We start from the raw sequence: 17,032 nt of genomic DNA on the forward strand, positions 1-17,032 counted from the left end.
TGTTGTCTGCTCCTTTCAGTGAGTAAACCTGGTATTCCAAGTACACCCTTGCCTTGTGGCTGAGGCCCCTGTTAGCAGGCTTTCCTGAGAGCAAGACCCCAGGGTAGCCCTTCTGTTTACTAATCTCGGGCCCTGTATTTGCTCTCTGAACTCTGGGTTCTAGATTTTCAAGAAGTAGTCACACTGGTAGAAAGCTCTAGACAAATTTGGAGAACACTGGGGAGAGGTAAATGCATGTGAGAGAGAGAGAGAAAAATTATAACCTTCAGCATTGCATCAAAGACAGAAAGGTGTTTTGTTTGGGCAATAGAAAGACTATCACCTGTGCCTTATGAACACACACCCTTCTAGTTTCCCGTTGGAGACACTTTGAGGTCAGGTCAAGCATGGACAGCTCATCTCTGGCTACTTTGTGAAAGTAACTGATACTTGCACTGATCTTTCATAAAGTGATTACATAAATATAATCTCATTTGTGTCCCACTGAGGTTTTGTGAGGCAAAAGCAGAAAAGTATCAGTAAGGTTATTCTAACTTTCATCTCCATTTTCAGAGATAAGAAAACGGAGGATCCAAGCCCTTTCAGGGAGAACCTAGAGGCGGAACCCGGGCTTAACTCACATGTTCCCTATTCATAGCCTCATGCCTTATGCTGAAAGCAAAGGCTTCAAATTATAGGAAGGAGGTATAGGACTTTTAAAAAGTCCATTTGCAGTTTGGGGGTCCCCAGAATGAGCAAGCAGAAATTTCTTCTCTGTGGGCCACCTGAGTAGGGTGCTCAGAATTTTGAGCATTTGGTTTATAGGAATGTGAGTGGGAGCTTGGAAATTTTGTTGAACATGAACAGCAAACATCTGAATCACTCTGGGACTCATTTCTGAATTGGATTCTGAATCCGGGAGCCAGGGACAATGGCCCTATGGTTGAAGTGACCAAATGCAGGAATTTGGAGAGGGTGAGGTGGGAGGGCTTGAATTGCACTCCTAAAAGTCAGGTGGGGGATGGGGGAGTGGTAGGAAAGCCAGACACCAGGAGAGGTCCTCTGACGTGCAAAAGACGGGCAGGCGGGTAAGGAGTGAGCCAAGTTCCCAGCTTCGGAGAGGAGAGATTTGCACTTGATAATGTGGTAGCTTTCATGGGCAGAGAACCTCCCCGGTTCACCTGTCAGGACCAGTGTCACCGGCTCCTTCCCAGAAGGCCAGGGCCAGGCTTCTACCCACTAAGCAGACTAGGGGTTGGTGGTAGGTGCACAGGATGGACCGAGGGAACTCTTACTCCAGGTACCAAACTGAGCCGAGAAAAAGAGGGGAAAAAAATCGAAAAGAAAGAGTAAATGAAGCGGAAGTTTCAAGGCCCTCTGGGAGGAATAACAATATAAATAACCGAAGACGTCTTGTAAACACTGCGGTCATAACCCTGAACATTAAACAGCCCCGGTGGCATCTGGCGCATTGGCCGCTGCGGGCTGCTCTGGGGCAGCGAGTGAACCCGGTTCCAGGCTCCTCAGCCTCGCCTCTCTGTTTATCTCAACTTAATCTTCCCCCAACGAGCTGTTCCGTAGCATGGAAGATGTTTAAATTAAAACCCAGTCCGCCGGAAGTCGTGGCTGGGAGCTGAAGGCGATGGCTAAATGTGACCGATAGGCAGGCATGAACAATGTTAGAAGTAATTCATTAATTACTAAGAAGAAATATGTAGTGTATGTTGTCGCACTTCTTAAAGGTTATGGAATTTACACTTTTCATAGCTCCCATTATTTCTTCACAGTTTGGTACTGCAGGTTGCTCAGGTTCACGTCTGCGCCCAGAAAACTAACAAAAAGTGAAATTTATCTTCCTGCTCCTGTCATCAATTTTACTGTGAAATACTTGAAAATCGGATTTTCCTTTTGGTGTGTTCTCCCCTGGAATCGTGTAACTGTTAGTAATGTTATCCCCCAACCTTTTTTTTTCTTTTTCTTTTTCTTTCTTTCTTTTTTTTTTTTTTTTGGTTCACGGTTACATTATTTATAATTATCTTAAAAGTAACCTGCAAACCTGAGCCCCGAGTTGCTTTTTGAGGTTTCATTGCAAAATATGAGCTGTACCTTCCCCGTGGAAATTGTGTTTAATCTTTCCCAGAAGTCTGGATTGAGGTTCAAACAAATCACTTGTATTATCAGGCTTCCCCATATTCTCCCACTTTTCTAAGGTATCTATCTCTTTACCTATCTATCTATATTTTGTAAAAATCACACCAATGTCAGGGCTTTTAGCAATATAAAGAAAGATTTATTTTCGAAAGTAGCAAAACTTGTTTGAAAAAATATATATATCTTTAAGTGAATTACTTTATAAATGTGACTGTCAAAGTCAGCTATTCTATGATCTACATTTTACAACATATTGTACAAAAGATACACGTTGATAGGCTCTTATTATCTATTTATATATTTATAATTACATATTGCACTTGGACCAGCAAGGCTCGCAGAGTCATTCACGGTAGAAGTTAATAAAGTTAAATAGATGGGAATCTTTGTAAGTACAATTGATCTCCTCAGGTCTGGAAACGAATCTCCTCGTCGCTGTAAAGTGTTCTTGCGGGGGTGGGGGCGGGGGCGGACAGGGAGAGGAGCGTTGCGAGGGGGAAGCACAGACAGAGAGCAGGGAGGGCAGGGGTCGCCTTCCCGGGGCCCGCTCCCCCCTGGGAGCGCGCCTTTCCCAGACTCGCACCTCCAGGGTCAAGACGCTGTGGTTCCACATAAGCGGCTCGCGGTCACCACTTCTTTCAGGTCACTCTCGGGTTTCCCGGCCACCATAAAGGGCCACGTCTGCAGGAGAGAAGAGAGTGGAGGAGGTAAGTGGCCTTGGAGGAGGAGTAGGGTGGGCTCCGAGCCTGAAACCAAAGGAGAAGGCGAGTTGGGGGCAGGCAGTTGGCGAGACCCGTTATCGCTGCAATTTGATAGGTGTTCTAGTGCGCCTGTGGCTGAATAATGAAAAAGGGCTGGTGCCGAGCGCAGCTCGGGGTGACAGAGCAAAGGGGTTCATCCTAGTTGTAAGAGAAACCGAAAAGAACAAGTTCTTGGAAAGCCCAAAGGTGCTGGGACCGTGGCACAGTCTGGAGGCCCCTGTCCCCGTGAGCCTAAGCAGGGAAGTCGAGAAGGTCCTCGTACCAAGTGGACACCAGGTTCCAGGCGAAGTGCCTTCGGGCCCATCTTCTGAGGCTCTAGCCAGGTTTCCGACCGCTTGCTTTCCTCCCCGTCAATTTTTCTACTGCCAGCTTTCATTTCCTCCCTCACAAACCCGGGCTTTTGAACACACTTCCTAAATTAATCGGTGGTGCTTAAGGGGAGGGGAATAATGCTAATAAAATAATATACACTCATATTTTAAGATCATCTTTCTACTGGGCTAAGGGAGCATTGCCTTTTCTCCTTTCCGAGGTGTTTTAGAATAAAGCTAACTTAGTTTCTTCAAAGATGAGCGCAGCAGCAACTGTAAACGAAGTGATTACTTTCATTTTAGTTCCATATTTCTAAAAGCTATTTACTCATCTTTTTTTTTTTTTTTTCCGAAAAAGAATAAGCTTTTAATTAGAGGGAGAAATATTTACCGGGGCAAAATGTCGTTTTGGATCCCCTCCCCCCAATTCCTGAAACCAATTCAGTGAGAAGACAATTCAAAGTTTCAAACCTCTCCCACTAGTGCTGGCCGATAAGACGACTTTTAAGAGGAAAACCTCTCATTCTTATCATATATAAACAAAGGTGCTAGTAAGTTGTGGTCCTTGTTTTTCTTTAGAGCCTGGAAGTCTTAAAATTAAATCAAATAGAAAAAGGAATTAACCCATACTTCTTATACAGCAAAATACATTTGAAAGAAAATTCGCCTCAACCAGCATTACTTTTTTTTTTTTAATTTTATAAGACAGACTGAATAGGCATACTTTTTTAACATAAAATATATCACGTTTTTAAATCTTCGATGAGAGTGACCTATTTTAATGTTATTTATTATAGACTCGTATCATTTATTACACGAATATTTGTGAGAATTTACTGATTATGCTGATAGTTGTTAGAACTTCTGGGAATTAAAAATGTTAACCTACCTGTAAGAGAAGAGCCGAATATTGAAGTACTTGGGAACTTACATGACAATTATGCGGGCACGAATTTGTCTGTATCTAATGGTTCCACATATGCTTGGGAAAGAAGCAGAGTTGGGTGTTTTTGCGTACAAAAAATGAGAAAGAGAAAAAAACCAAGTTCTTCAGCTCAAAGAAAAATAAAGGCATTAATAAAATGCCTTCTGGGCGCGCAGCAGCTGGTCGGTGCTCCCCGTTCCACACCAGCCCTGACGGTGCTGGCGCGGGTTCGGGGATCCCTCCTCTTTGCCAGCTCAATACACTTGCAAACTCTTAATTGGGCTGCCACGTCAAACACTAGCATAAATCATCCCTGCTCCCGCGGCTTGCAGGGCAGCGAGCGAGGGCCGCGTGGGATCTCCTGCAAAGGTCCCCAGGGGCGCGCCGGGCTGGGGGCTGCAGAGGTGCGCGCACACACACTGGGCACAGCCGGCTGCGGGCGCGCCGGGCGGGGGCTTTCGGGTCGCCGCAGCGGCACCCGCGGACTTACCAGGTTGACCGGGTGAATGTAACCGTTCTCGTACTTGTCGTTAGCCAGGATCTGCCTCAAGTGCGCAATGTAGCTGGATGCCAGCCTGAGCGTGTCCAGCTTGGAGAGCTTGGTGTCCGGGGGCACCCAGGGCAGGGTCGTCTTGAGCCTGGAGAAGGCCTTGCTCAGCACCCGCATCCGGGCCCGCTCGCGCGCGTTGGCCGCGTTGCGCTGGACCTGCTTCCCCTCCTGGCTGACGCCGCTCAAGGGGCTCTTCTTGGTGGGCGCCTTCCTCCTCTTGCCCAGACCTCCGCGGCCTTTCTGGGGAGACCCCGCCTCGCAGTTGGAGCTCTCCTCGGTGCTCTCGTTGGAAGTCACAAACTCTTTGCTCGAGTCCATTTTCAGGCCGTCGCAGTCCAGCATCTCCACCTCTTGAAGATCCTCCACATCGCTGAGGGAGCCGGTGGACATGTTTGGGGGAGAGGATGAGAGAGAGTGGGGGGAGAGAGAGAGAGCGCGCGAGAGCGAGCCCCAAACCAGGGGGCCCCCGGGTGTGGAATGTGGAGCAGCCACTTCGTGTTGGGAACTGGAGTTGGGATCTGGTTGAGTCTCAAACCCCTTTCCCCTTCCCAGAGCTGTGAGAAGGGACGGAGAGGGCTTCTGCGGGGAGGAACCCGGCTGTGTTTCCCCACCCCCGGAGTCGTGGCCGCAGAGGAGTGTGAGAGAGCGCTGAGGAATTTGGTGGACACTAGGAATTTATCTGGGGGAATAGAGAGGCGGATCCTTGTAGCCCAGGGGAGGGGCCTACTAGGCCCTAGCGGACTCTTAGACCCCTTTCACAACCGGAGGGAAACTCGGGCAGAGACCCTGATTTCCAACTTGAAATGTAAATCCTCTCAACTGCAACACACAAATACCAGTTACCTTCCACTTCGGCCCAGGAGGAGAGCGCCCCACCCACAGCCCCTCTCCTGGGCCATCTCCTAAGGCCCGCTTTCCCTCTTAAGAGGTCATAGCTGGTGGTTAGTGAGGATTTCAGGAAAATGACCAGATTCTTTTGCTCTTCCCGGGCCTTCCAAACACAAATTTCACAAGCATCTCCCTGTCCTCACTTCACCGCAATTAAAACACCAATTAAAATCCAGACAGCGATCAACTCCCTCCTGCCTGAGACTGTGGCTTTACCAAGGTATCTTCTCTCCTGAACTGGGGTAAATTAACAAAACAAGCACTTCACTGAACCTTTAGGATGATGCAGGGAAAGGACCCAAACATCCATCTGCACCTGGTCCCTTTAAAGCTATTAAGGAACTGCCTGTGTGTACACAAACATCCTTGAGACTCGCACACCCACAGCAACATACACAGTTTAGTGGGAGTGGGGTCGCCGTGAGAGAGAGTCACGCAAGTGTATGGGAAGCATTTTGTTAATTGGTAATCTTTTTGTCACGAAATTAAAATTTTCCCCTAAATTTCTTTCTAGAAATGCATTTAAGAATGTCTTAAGAATCCTAGCGGCTCTCAGATATTATCTTGCCTGGGATTTGTTTTCTCCCTCCCCCAATGCCTTGGCCTCCTCCTTAGGACCTCTTTGCTACCCGGGTTCCCCACACGAAGTTGATATTGCAGAACACGAAGCATTGCTATCCCTTCAGGAAAGGTTTTTGTTGTTGTTGTTGTTGTTGTTTGTTTTGTTTTGTTTTGTTTTTCCTTTCCTATCTCTAACTCCAGCCAAGACCCTCTTTTTCCTGGAGCATAAGAAAATCTGGAGAGCTAAATAGAAAAGCAAAGGGCGCCAGAAACCAAGAGCTTGCACAAAATCCGTGAAATAAAATTGGAGAGATGGAACGCATGGATCTTACTGATTCTTCTCTAGGTTTTCTTTCCTTGCAATTAGGCACCAAAGATGAGGGCTGGAGCAGAGTGTAAGAGCAGCTTCGGAACTTCTGGCTGGCGGTCTGTACCCCTCTCCTACATTAAGATATCATATCTCTAATCCTCGCTCAGCTGGGAATTCACTAACCTCTAACGTTTTGTTTTGTTAGCAGGGTCTTGTTTGCTTTCCCCCATGCTGTAAACTAAACAGATTGTCAGCAAATCAGTCTTTATTAATGAATTAGTGAGAACCCCTCCCCATAACATCTTTGCCCAGGATCCAAAATTTGTTAATCACCAGTGTAGAGATTTATGAGCTCTCTTATTTTCTGTTGTTTGTGCAGGTGGAGATTTAAATGACCATATCCACCACCAAGATTTATTGTGAGAGTGATTGATGTTATAAACCAGCAACAGGACTCTTCCCACAGCAGGGATGACAGAAATATCAAGTTGAAGTTGCCTTTGTCCTCATGCACAACGGAACCAGTACTACAACACAGAAAAAATATAATAATTTAATCTGAGATCCAAGACAGCATTAAGAGAACACCCAGCAGGCCTGTTAAACATTTCCCCACTCATTCCCAAACTAGTTTCTTCGATTTTCCCTCCCTTTTCTTGCCCTTAGGTAGACATGGAAGTTATTTTTAGGCTAAAAGAGCTATTGTGAAAGTAGGCATTGGTCACACTTTGTGAAATGTATGTTTGCAGCTCCTGAGATATCTGCAAACTAGCCACAATTTATTTATGTATTTATTTAGGCTCCGGAGTGGGATCATAGTTAAAAAAAGAACTATGGCCACATACCAATCTATTAAGCTGTATAGATTTTGCTTCTCTGAGCACTCTCTTTTGGTCAGGGGGGATAGGGTCTGGTTATCTGCCACACCTCAGTTGGTAGGCTGCTCAGGCTCTTAGAAGGACAGCAACCATCATAGAAATAAGTACTGCTGAACAGATTTCTGCGATTTTTTCAAGGTCTGAAGTGTAAGATGAACAATTTCTGGAAGAGAGCAAAACTAGCTTCATGCCACAAATTGGTTTATGTGCCTAGCAATTATTATTGTTTTTTAGATAAGCAAGGATTAAGTCCACTTATCCTGCAGTGATACATTTAGAGTGGGAAGAGCAACTGGGTTAGTAATGAACTTTGGGGTGTCTGTGAACACTCTCCAGGGAATGGTTACCAGTTTGGGATGTGAAGATGTGAAGAAGGCTGTTATTTAGGTATCTGGATGTGAAGTCTGAAAGAAAGTCCATTAGTATAAATAATACTTTTTTTTCTTTCCTCTTGACATTTTGTGTCTCTCCCTGCTAATAAACACTAAGGGGCAAATGGGTGGGAGAAATGCCTTATTGGATTCTACTAAGAAAACCAGTTAAGCTGTAACTTAAGCTGTGCCAAATTCTCCCCAAATATAAACTATATTCTGTGAGAAGAGAAGCACTTTTGAGAAGCTGTATTAACTCTTTCGATAAAAGAGAAATACTTAGAACATTACTGTTTCAAAACGCCAACTAGAAAGCTTGTGGTTTGAAAGCAGGAGGTAGTTACTAAAAGTTCTTGCTTTACTCTTAAGAGAGAGTTTATGCCCCAGAGACATCTGGCCAATTTGCTGTACACTTCTAACGATTTGTTTTGCAAGAAAGACTATCTTTGAAAGATTTCAGGGCTAAGGAAAATCTATCTCCAAAGGTTGTAAAATGAAGATTAGGTGTGGAATGTGTCCTTGAACTTAAATCCTGGTCTATCAGCTGATAAATTTTCAGGAAGTTCAAATCTGATTCAGTTGTACTTGGATGAAATAATTTGCTTCTTTTTTTATGAGAAGGAAACCGTTACAGGCTTCTTTCAGACTTTATATGCCATCACATTCTCTTTCCTGGGGTGAAAGGGGGGGGGGGATTATATCTTCCAATTAAAAATTTAATTCTTTTCTCATATTCTCCATTTTTTGGCCAGAAAGCACACAGGCTGACAAATTGGAGAAACTGCCAATTTTTTTTTTTTTTTTTTTCCCTTTCTCTTCTAATGAACACCTCCTGAGGTGTTATTCTCTTTACTTGATGGCAACCACCACTTAAAAAATGTCTGGGCTTTCTGTGCAAATCAGTGGCTCTTTTTCCATTCAACAAAATTGTCACTGTATCCTTGGCTGCAACTAATTGATTGCTTTCCATCTCCTGCTCATAAGCTTATTTAAATCTGGTTCTTTTTTTTTTATTATTATTTTATTTTTTTATTTTTAAGAGCAAGGGCAGGGAGGGGCAGAGGGTAGAGGGAATCTTAAGTAGGCTCCACATTCAGTGCAGAGCCTCACACAGGGCTCCATCTCATGGCCCTGAGATCATGACCTGAGTGGAAATGAAGAGCTGGATCCTTAACCAACTAAGCCACCCAGCTGCCTCCCCTCTTTTAAATTACATTTTTAATTTAATTTATAAAGTGAGTACTGTCTCTCCTTATGTGTTCCAAATTGTAATGGTGCTGGTCTATCATATTTTAGCAGTTAAAGTGAGTAGAACACTAGTGAGTGAGATTGGTGTCTATTTAAGGAGGTCAATATAGTGATACGGATGTTGTGTTATCTATGCCTGGCATCAATTATGATCAACAATCAGAAGTCCTCTTCGTGTTCACCTACCCCTTCTGCCCTTTCCACATTTTATTCAATGAGTTGTAGCTCCAAATCCACAACACTAAGATTTAAAGCTGGCAAACAAAACAAAACCAACAACAGTAAAGTCCAAAGAAAGTCCAAACGCCTCGTGGCTTTTATATCCAAGAAGCAACCTTGCATCTACATGCTCCATAATGTGACTTTGGAAGCAGCCAAGCCCATGTGCTTCAAGGACAGAGTTTACCTTAAGAAGCAAGTTGGGTGAAGGAACTCTGGAAGATAGTGAGAGATAAAACTTTCCAAATTCAATTTCATGTCCTCCCAATCCTAGAGTAATTGTATCAGACCTACTCAATATTGAGAAAAAAAAAGGGGGGGAACCTGAACAACCCCCCTCTAGTTGGGTACTGGGTGAGGAACTCTGCCTCCGTTCCTCTATTTTATGTAGCATCTTTCCTTTCTGTTGTCACTATTAAGGAAAGAGTTGATATACAAAGTGACCATCTTAATAGAGATCTGTGCCAGAGACTTTCCCTTCCTTAATAAAAGAGTTTTAGAAAAGCTTGTTTGAAGATGACTTGTCTGTATCTTAATGTGAAGCCTGAGAACAAATCCTCCTAAATTCTCCTAAAAAGAATAAATCTTGTGGATTACACGAAAGATACCTGTAAAACACATATATGTGAGACATGTTTATTGGTGGCTATAAAACAGAGATGGGCCAACTTGCTGTCAACCTCCTTCCTGTCAGGTTAGGAGAAGACGTGCGCTAGAATTGAAGCCTATTTCTGGTGATTATCTCCTGATCATAACCTTGTGGCAGGTGCTTTTCGGCTGGAGGAGTGAAGAGTCATGGAGTTTGGATCGCAGGACCGGCAACAAAGTCCTGAGACTGTGACTCCTGATCTCAGAAACATGATATATTTCCAGATGATATACTTTTAAAAAATAGAACCCTCAAGTAATAGATGGTCAGAATTGGAAGGGCGGAGGACCAAGGGAGGCCTAACTAGCCAAGATTTCTGCGCAGGTTCACATTAGTTATCTGTGACCAACTTGCCACTTGAACCTATGTCCTGATTTGCCTTCTAATGCTCCTTGCACAAAGCCAGAGTGCTTTGAATTGTTCTTCCTCTTTGAATAACAACAAAATATGTGAGAAGACTTATATTCTATTATCCCCTGTAACAACTGAATCCTGAATTACATAAAATGAGGTAGATTTAAGCTATCCCTGGGCATAATGCCTAGAACCTCATCTAAAGGTGTTTTAGTAATGTAAGTTCCAGAATAGCCTTGTTAAAATCTCATCTCTACCATGAGGGCCTCATGGGTGGCCAAGGGCCACTCTTTCAATCTCCTTTTTTACATTTTTTTTTTTCTATCTCCTCTGCTAAAACTCTGGTTCCAGCCATCAAAATCTTTTGCTCAGATGACTATAAAAGTCTCCTAGAGGACCTTTTGTTTCCATTCCTGCCCTTCTAAAATCTGTTTCCAAAGGAATTGTCCAAGTCATTCTCCTACTTCAAATTCCTTAAAGCTTCCCATTGTGTTTGATATAAAGTCTAAATTCCTTATCGTGGCTGGCATGGCTCTACTTTGCTTACCACTTTCAACCACACAAAGCCATGTGTGTGTCCCTCAATGACACTGTATCATTGCTTAGGTCAGGACCTTTGTCCCTGTTCTTTAGGAGGCTTCTCTTTGGCTTTCTGCAAGGTTGACTTCTTAGTTTTCAGGTCTAATTTCAAATGTCACCTTCCAAGCAAGAACTACCCTGAGCATCCTTTCAGGAATATTTTTGTCCTATCATCCCATTTTACTTATTAGTAACAAATAACAGTAGCCAAAGTTTACCACAAATCAGACACTGTTGTATTTTCCAGATTAACCCATTTAATTCTAATAGCAACTTTGGGAGTTAGGAATAACTAATTTTACAGATAAAATTGACTTACAGAGAGATTAAGAAAAGTGTTTCATTCGGAAAGTTGCTATTCCGGTTGTCTATTATTGTGCAATAACCCAAATTCGTGACTTCAGTTATTTCTCTTATTTCTGTGGGTTGACCAGGTTCTGATGGTTGGTTTTTACTTCTGGTGTCTCCTGTTGTTGTAGCTGGAAGGCATCTGGAGCTGGAGTCATTTGAAGGCTTGCTTAGACTGAACATCAAAGGTGACTTCTTTATTCACATACTCAGTGTCTCAGCGAGGATGGCTAGAAGAACTAGGGCCTGGCTGGGCGTCTCTTTCTATATAGTCTCTCCGCATGGCTTCCTCAGCCTGACAGTCTAATAGGGTAGCTGAACTTCTAATAGGATAGTTGGCCTCCTTCTGAGTGAACATTCTATAAGACCCAGATGTAGGCTGAAAGTCTTCTTACGACCTAGCTTGGAAGAATGCACAACATCATTTCTGCCTCATTCTCTCGGTCAAAATCAAGTCATGGGGTCTTCTCAGAGTCAAGGGGGAGGGAACTATACAAGAATCTGAATACCAGGATGTATGGTTCATTGGCTGGGGCATGGATGGTTGTTGTCATCCTTGGAGGCTAGTTACTACAGTGGATAACTGCAAACCAAGATTTAAACACGATCTAGCTCTAGAGCCTTATTTTATATAGCTAATATGTCCTACTTGTTTTGTTTAACTGTGTTTACTTTATTATTGTCTGTTGACTCCCCTTCCCCTTTCTTCACTATAATGAAAGCTTTAGGAGTGCAGGGACTTTAGATCTAGACAGGTGGTCCAGGGTGGGTGAGTGACTGCTCCAAAAAGACACACCAGGTCTCGGGTTCCTTCGCTCTTGTAACTCTGTTGTCCCTGAGCAGAAGTACCTTCCCATACATAGGTGAGGTCAGCTTACCCTTACCCTTAACAGTTCTCAGGGAGGGGAAAAGAAGGTGAAGGGCAAGTGGATTTCTTATAACAAGATCTGGAATTTAGACATATCACTTCAGTTCCTGTCATATTGGCCTCTTTAGCTGGAAAAGGAAAAAATTTGGAAATACAGTCTCTAAATATGCTCAGCTTAAACTCAGAGTTGGGGGAATCCATTAGTAAGAAGAAGGAAAGCCAATTCAGTCTCTGGCCATATATTTGTAGCATAAAGGATTAGGTTAACATATATGGAAAAATACAGATCACAATTCTATGAAGTTTAAAATTTGTTCAAATTAAGCACTAGTGGACTTCAGTTCTTTCTTGGAGCTCAGAAAAATATTTAACAAGCTATCTTTAACTGCGTATGCGAGAGCACTCATCAGTGTGGGTCATTTCAGCCAATGTTGTCACTATTTTCTGCTTAGTAAATGGCTTTGTAAATTTGCTGTTTTTGAGGATAGACCAATGAAAAATGTTTAGGTTGCTGAGGTTATTACTAACAACCATTGGCCCTCACTAAAGTCCTTTAAGTTGCTTGTTTAATTTCTATCAATTTTGTCATGTGGTGGCAAGGTTGAGACTGAGTAGAAAACTTTTTTTTCTCTCTTTTAAAAAATTTTTTGTTTTTCTGACACACTTTCAAGATTTGGTAATAGTTTGCTGTCTTAGGTTGGGCTGCCATACAGTTCCAGAGGCTGGAAGTCCAAGATCAGGCTACCAGCATGGTTGGTGTCTGGTGAGAGCTCTGCCTGGCTTGCAGATGGCTGCCTTGTCACTCTATCCTCACATGGTCTTCCTTCTGAGAATGTGCAATGACAGAGATGGCTCTCTTCTTATAAGGCCACCAGTCCTATTGGACCTACTCTTATGATGTCATAACCCGAATTGCCTTCTACATATCTTATCTCCAGTGCAGTCACATTGGAACTAGGGCTTCAACATACGAATTTGGCAGGGGAGGGGAAAGAACACAAATCAGTCCATAGAAATTGTGACTGGAAAAATATGTGTTTTTTAAATTCATTATTATTTTCAACTTTCCAATTACTCAGGATTAAGAAAAGATATGCCTAGGACACTTGTGTCATTTGAGGGTCTGCTGTCATCAATGTCACCATACCAATGTCAATGCCAAAAATGAGAATAACAAATTCCCAGCATTGTTTGTCTCAGTTTTCTTTTTAAGGACACTAGGAGGAAGAGCTTTAAATCTAAATTCATGGTCTATGACGAGGAGGGTCATCTGATACTCATTCCTAAAATCTGCAAAGGGCAATCCTCCTAGAGAAAGTAGGACCATTCTTTAGTCAGAAGCTCTAAATCAATTCTACAGAGCCCATTAGCAGAAGAATCTAGGAATTCTTTATCTAGTGCCTTTGAGTATACCACATAGCTCCCACACAGAAATAGACATGGGTTAGATCAATTCAGTAATAAAATTTGCCAAACGTTTTTGGGGGATTACTTATAGACAAAACAAACAGTGAATTAGCTTCACTGGGGTCTTTTTAACTGGTCACTCTGACATATTTTAGATAAAGCCAGTATTATTTTCAGCTAGAATGTTAGGCAGATACTATAACTTGCCCTCACATGAATAAGTGAATTCTTTTTTCTTTTAACCCAGTTGCAAAACTGACCAAAATGAGAAAATCCACCCAAGAAGGGGAGAGTAAAACATTTCTCAAATGAACAAAATATTAAATGGAGAATATAATGCTCATATCCCACTGAATTATAAAAAATGAATGTCCTTAAAAGGACCATGATTTTTGCTCTTCTTATCCTCTTCTCTTAAGTCACTGTAACTCAGTAGAATACTTGCACTGTGTAAGAAGAGACCAGATCCAACTTCTGCTTATACAACTAACTAGTTGTGTGAACTCAAACAAGTCTCTTAATTTAATTTTGCTGGTTTTCAGTGTCCTGTTTAACATGGCGACAGCAGGAATGGACCCCATGTTTGGGGTGCATTAACTGAGATGATATCTGTAAAGTGATTTAGTTTAGTCCTTAACATGTAGTAAACACAAATATTGGTGGCTGTTGTGATGGTGGATGCTATGATAATTATCTCTAAGGCTCTTTTTGACAGTAGCAGTCTGGATTTTTTTTTTTTTTTTCATTTTCACTTTGGGGTAGGAGTAGAATTATAAGAGATAGAAACCTTTTAATAAGAATAACAATCATACAGAACGAAGAAATACCTTCTCTAAAAACAAAACCCTAAAAAAGTGTGTGTGGTCAAGAAGGAGTAATTTCAATAAAATCTAGAATTCTCTTATTTTGGACCAAAAGCAGCTATTATGCCAGTCATAAAATTAAAATTCTTCCCCTTTACTTTCTGGTGATTTGAAGGATTTTGTCATTAGCAATTATTTTTCCCCCCTGAAAATTGAATTTGTTTAGTCCAGATCATGGTGGATAAGGATAAAGTATGTTTTGTAAGGGCCTCACAGTAAGTCAGTTATATCACCAAGCATTTAACCCTAGTGATAAAAAATCACAGCTCTCTACTATGCAAATAACTTGGCTTTTAAAAAAAGAAAAAAAAAAGAACTATCACCAAATATTAAATCTTAGATACAACCACTTTTATTTGGGATGCTTATTTTAAAATTGATACTGGGTTAGCATCCCTTTTGAATTTTTTTGTCATTTTTAAGAAATGTTAAAATTCTATTAAATGATTTTCTCTTTTGCCTCGGTAGGGGTACATTCTAAATTATTGTTTGGGGTTCTTAAAAGAGAAAAAGAACTATTTACAATGAAAATGATCTGCTTCCTATTTTTGGTTTTGTATTAATAATTTCCAAAATATTAGATCTCAGTAAGCCTAATAAAACAAAACAAAAGAAAATAACAAACAAAATTGTTCTCACCTACAGCTAAAATGATCCCATCCTGGGATCCTGGCCTCCAAGTTCATTCTCACAGAAAAGGGCCAATATCTTGAATAGCACTTATCTTTGGTATTCATGACTGACTGACAAACAAATGCAGAAATTTTGAAGTACAAGAATTGTCTTCATTTCCTGGGGCAGCTAAAACCAATGACCAAAAACTGAGTGAACTTAAAACAACAGAAATTTATTCTCTCAGGGTTCTGGAGTCCAGAAGCTAAAATTCAAGATGTTCACAAGGCCATGTTCCTACTGAAAGCTCTAGAGAAGTATTTTTCCTTGCCTCTTCCAGCTTCTGGTGGCCCCATGTGTTCCCTTGCTTGTGGCCACCTATCTTTGCTCTCCATCTTTATCATCACAGGGACTTTTCTCTGTGTTCCTGCATCTTTTTCTATCTTTTATAATCATACTCTCATTAAATTTAAGGCACACTTGAGTCCAATATGATCTCATCTTGATTCTTATCTTAATTATATCTGCAAAGATTCTATATCTGGATAAGATCACATTCTGAGGTTCTGGGTGGACATGAATTTCGGGGAGGTACTTCAACCTACTAGAAGTCTCCATTTTGTGATTTACACTACACACAACCATGACCAAGGATCTCAAGTTGGGTCCCCATGGACTGAAAAAATCAGGGCGAATAAAAGAATATATTTAGTCATTTATTTGCATCTTAAAGAAATTTAGTTACATTGGATTCTTATATATATGGAAAAATGCAGCTAAACTTTACCTCTAGTGATGGGGGGGATCCACCAATCAATAAACCAAACATACAAAAACAATTTTTAGAATAACACTTTTTATAAAATTTTAAACTTATAGAACAGAAGGAAAATAATCATATCTTTCTAATATTGATACCTGATTTCCCATTAAATGGAGATAGGTAATAAAATCATGAAGCTTCTATTTTAATGTTACTCAAATACATACTTTATTATTTCAATTTTTATATATGTATTTATATTCATATACATTTCAAGTATTAAAAGTTTTAAAAATTCAAGTCTTAAAAATTATCTAAGAACTTAACCACTTATAGCATGTATTTTTCATTATTTTGCCTTTAAGAAGAAATTTTGAAAATTAGTCTATAGTTATATTAAGAAGAGCATGAAACGCTTCAGTGTTTCACCTTTGAGTTTTTTATCTCTAAGTAATTACTTGAGTCCAATTATTTTGCATTCTTAGCTCTCTCTTAAGTTCCCTTTCTTTAAAAAGTGCTCATAGTTTTGCAGCAATGTCCACAGTATCCTAATTATGGAAAGAGTCCAGATGTCCATCAACAGATGAATGGGTAAAGAAGATGTGGTATCGATATCTACAATGGAATATTATACAGTTATTCAAAAAATGAAATCTTGCCATTTAAGACGGATGGAACTAGACGGTATTATGCTAAGTGAAATAAATCAATCAGAGAAAAACAATTATCATATAGTTTCACTTATATGGGGAATTTAATAAACAAAAAAAGGAATATAGAGGAAGGGAAGGAAAAATAAAATAAGATGATATCAGAGAGGGAGAAAAACCATAAGAGACCTTAACTATAGGAAACAAACTGAGTGTTGCTGGAGGGGTGATGGGTGACAGGAGGGCTAACTAGCTGATAGACATTAAGGAGGGCATGCGATGTAATGAGCACTGGGTATTATAAGCAAATGAGAATTTATTAGACTCTACATCTGAGACTAATGATACACTATATGTTAACTAATTGAACTTAAATAAAACAAGTTATAAAAAAGTTAGTCTCTGATGCTGGATAATCTTAGAATAAATATGGTACCCATCCTCCTTCCTTGTGAACTTTTAGCCATTGAATCAAAGTCTCATAGATTTCCGAAACAATAGAAACAGTATGTAAATTTGGTAGGTTTTTTTGTTTGTTTGTTTTCTTATTTACGATAATCTTTTTTTCATAGTGGTAGGAGCCTGATGAAATAGGTTTCTTTCTCTCTCTCTGTTTTTTTCCTTTGTGTTCTTTCAGTTGTGTTATTACTTCTACATTGAAAGGTCAGGATATGCTCTCTTATTTTGATTAAAAAAATCTTAATTTAAAAGATGATATTAATATGGTACAACCAATGAAAAGTTATTCTGGGCACAGGTAAGGATCTGTGTTGTTTGGCTATTCGGG

General features: G+C 41.0%; 1 protein-coding gene and 1 long non-coding RNA gene across 2 annotated transcripts in view; one reads left to right on the top strand and one right to left on the bottom strand.

Annotated features, from left to right (window-relative positions):
• Positions 1 to 2,247: 2,247 nt before the first annotated feature.
• On the bottom strand, positions 2,248 to 5,343 carry TCF21 (transcription factor 21). The gene is made up of 2 exons (XM_004740229.3): positions 4,618 to 5,343; positions 2,248 to 2,811 (listed from the first exon to the last, which is right to left on the bottom strand). The coding sequence occupies exons 1-2, from the start codon at positions 5,065 to 5,067 to the stop codon at positions 2,722 to 2,724; spliced, it is 540 nt and encodes a 179-aa protein (XP_004740286.1). The 5' UTR covers positions 5,068 to 5,343; the 3' UTR covers positions 2,248 to 2,721.
• Positions 2,745 to 17,032, top strand: part of LOC106007314 — a 74,141-nt gene continuing 59,853 nt past the window's right edge. Inside the window, exon 1 of the long non-coding RNA XR_006602345.1 lies at positions 2,745 to 2,837. This is a non-coding gene — a long non-coding RNA (uncharacterized LOC106007314). The remainder of the gene's footprint in view (positions 2,838 to 17,032) is intronic.

This window comes from Mustela putorius, unplaced genomic scaffold, assembly GCF_011764305.1.
Source record: "Mustela putorius furo isolate JIRA1106 unplaced genomic scaffold, ASM1176430v1.1 tig00003863_pilon_pilon_pilon, whole genome shotgun sequence".
Lineage (NCBI taxonomy): Eukaryota > Metazoa > Chordata > Mammalia > Carnivora > Mustelidae > Mustela > Mustela putorius.